This window comes from Mandrillus leucophaeus, unplaced genomic scaffold, assembly GCF_000951045.1.
Source record: "Mandrillus leucophaeus isolate KB7577 unplaced genomic scaffold, Mleu.le_1.0 Scaffold361, whole genome shotgun sequence".
Taxonomy (NCBI): Eukaryota; Metazoa; Chordata; class Mammalia; order Primates; family Cercopithecidae; genus Mandrillus; species Mandrillus leucophaeus.
Genome location: NW_012103821.1, coordinates 2,126,817 through 2,129,222, shown reverse-complemented (window position 1 = coordinate 2,129,222; position 2,406 = coordinate 2,126,817). Strand labels below are relative to the sequence as shown.

At 45.1% G+C, this 2,406-nt stretch overlaps 1 protein-coding gene across 1 annotated transcript in view; it reads left to right on the top strand.

Moving 5' to 3' along the window:
- The first annotated feature begins 384 nt into the window (after window positions 1–384).
- The window catches only part of CHMP4C (charged multivesicular body protein 4C), a 34,127-nt gene continuing 32,105 nt past the window's right edge, over window positions 385–2,406 (top strand). Inside the window, exon 1 of the mRNA XM_011989762.1 lies at window positions 385–761. Coding sequence (XP_011845152.1) covers window positions 572–761 — 190 coding nt within the window. The 5' untranslated portion in view covers window positions 385–571. The remainder of the gene's footprint in view (window positions 762–2,406) is intronic.

The following is a 2,406-nucleotide window of genomic DNA, read 5'->3' as shown; positions in this document are numbered from 1 at the left end:
CTACATGACATACACTTAGAGGAAAAGATCTGAATATTCTTATTCACAAGAACAGAGGCGTGAATACAGGAACACTATGCTCACGCACACACAAAAGACACGCATGGAATAAAGCATTTTGCGTATCCAGCCTTGCGCACTTACACTTTCAGGTCCTGCATAAGACCCCTGGACATCGGTTTGCTTTTCTTTGAGCCGTTCACAAACTAATTCCTCGTTCCTGGGAGAGTCCCTAGTGTGGTTTAAGCCAGCTTCCCACGGTCTTTGTCGGTCTTTTCAACTTTTCTCTGCTCTCCCTCAACTCCCAGAGGGCCGGGTGGCGCCGGCCAGCCGACGTCCCAGCGGTGCCCTCCCCGCCCAGCCGCTGTGCCGCGGGGCGGGGCCGAGTTGGCAGCCAGGAAATGCCCTGGAGTGTGTGTCACCTGTCCAGGACGACTTGTTGATTCCCAGGAGCGCCGCCTTTCCGGTCTGGGTCCCCGAGAGGACTGCTTTGCTCACCTGTCCCCTCGGCACGGCCCAGGGGAGCTCCCGACAAGTCCCCGGGATCGCTCTCCCTCCCAACTCCACAGCAATGAGCAAGTTGGGCAAGTTCTTTAAAGGGGGCGGCTCTTCTAAGAGCCGAGCCGCTCCCAGTCCCCAGGAGGCCCTGGCCCGACTTCGGGAGACTGAGGAGATGCTGGGCAAGAAACAAGAGTACCTGGAAAATCGAATCCAAAGAGAAATCGCCCTGGCCAAGAAGCACGGCACGCAGAATAAGCGAGGTAGGCTGGGATCTGGCCCACAGGCAGGAGCCCATCTGCCTTTAGCCCTTCCCTTGGGGACAATCGGCCCACACCACTGAGGTCCCCAGATGGCCGGGTTTGCTCTTGCAGTCTTTTCTTGGAACTGGTACTGACTCTTAGGGCCCTGACTAGGGTGAGCTGAGCTAGACGCTGGCACTTATGGCAAAATGTAAGCGGCCGCTAAAACATCTCAGTAATCAAGATGAACAATACTTTAATGCAATACCTAAAGGACTCAGAACCAATGCCAAGGAAGAAATGATGAAGAAAATATCAAAATTTTAAATAAAGATAGGATTGGTATTGTTTTTTTTATTTGCCTCTAGGTCTTATATTGTTATGTACAGCACTTCTTTATTTAAAATTATTTTTTATAATGTGATGATTTGTTCATTGTGGATTTTTTAATATTAATTTTGAATTTTAAAAATATTGCATTAAAATATTATCTGTCTTGATTACTGAGTGTTTTTGCACCCCTGTAAATTTTGCTCCTGGTTCAGCTTTTTCTAGGCCAGCCTTGCTGACTCCAACACTAACTATCAAGTTTTCTGCTGTATGTTTGTATATTAAATTACACATTTTAACTTGCACGTAAATCTTCAGCAAAGCATATTCTAGCGCATTGTGGTTTACCTTGCTCTTCAGCTGTGGAAAGCTTTAGTTGGATGTTCGGCAGTTGAAGTCTTAAAAAAAAAAGAGGAATTAAATATTAAATTTACTATCACTGACTTTTGGCACACACAAGGGACTTTGAGTTAATAATAATTCTTAATGTTCCTGTTGCACCTTGCACACCTGTTCTTTGCCAGAGTTAATTGATTGCTTCAGTATACAGCTCCTTCTATAGGAATACCACCAAACAGCACCTGTGGCACAGATAAAAACTCAGTGAGAAGTTGAAGTGATTTGCACTTGTAATACAGGTTAATGGCAGACCCAGAAAAGGAAGTGGCAATATAGGACTCTGCTTACCACCAAACCCAAATATTTGCATCCTCAAGTTGGGCTTCTTTAGTCATAATGAAACCTTGGGAAGATTTTGGCTCAAGGATTTGGCTACAGGATGCTGCCACTGTTTAATGCAGGAAAGGAAGGATGTCTCAAGGAGCTGACCTTGAGAACTCTGCCTCTTCCCGTAAAAGTGTGACAGCTGTATTTATGCCTACTTACTACCAACAATAAAAAGGCTGTTTTATTGCTTATAACTTTTGCCCATATTATAGCCTGTTTTAGAGGTAAGTGCTGATTTCTACTTTTACTTTGTGTCTGAAAATATTCTGGGAAGTTATTCAATGGCAATTTCTAAAGAAAGACCATGTCATTATGGCTTGCTAAAAATGTTGTTGGTCATTTTGTAACTTGGCCCTTCCTCTTCAATTTGATACACACTCTGACATTTGTTTAGTGTCTGTCAAGGGTTTTCTTCCCTTTGCCATCTATTTGGATCTGTGTATAGCTTTGTCTACCATGGTTGCTCAGCAAATATTGGTGGTGGTTGTTGTTTTGAGACAGAGTTTATCTCTTGTTGCCCAGGCTGGAGTGCAATGGCGCGATCTCGGCTCACCGCAACCTCTGCCTCCCAGGTTCAAGCGATTCTCCTGCCTCAGCCTTCCGAGTAGCT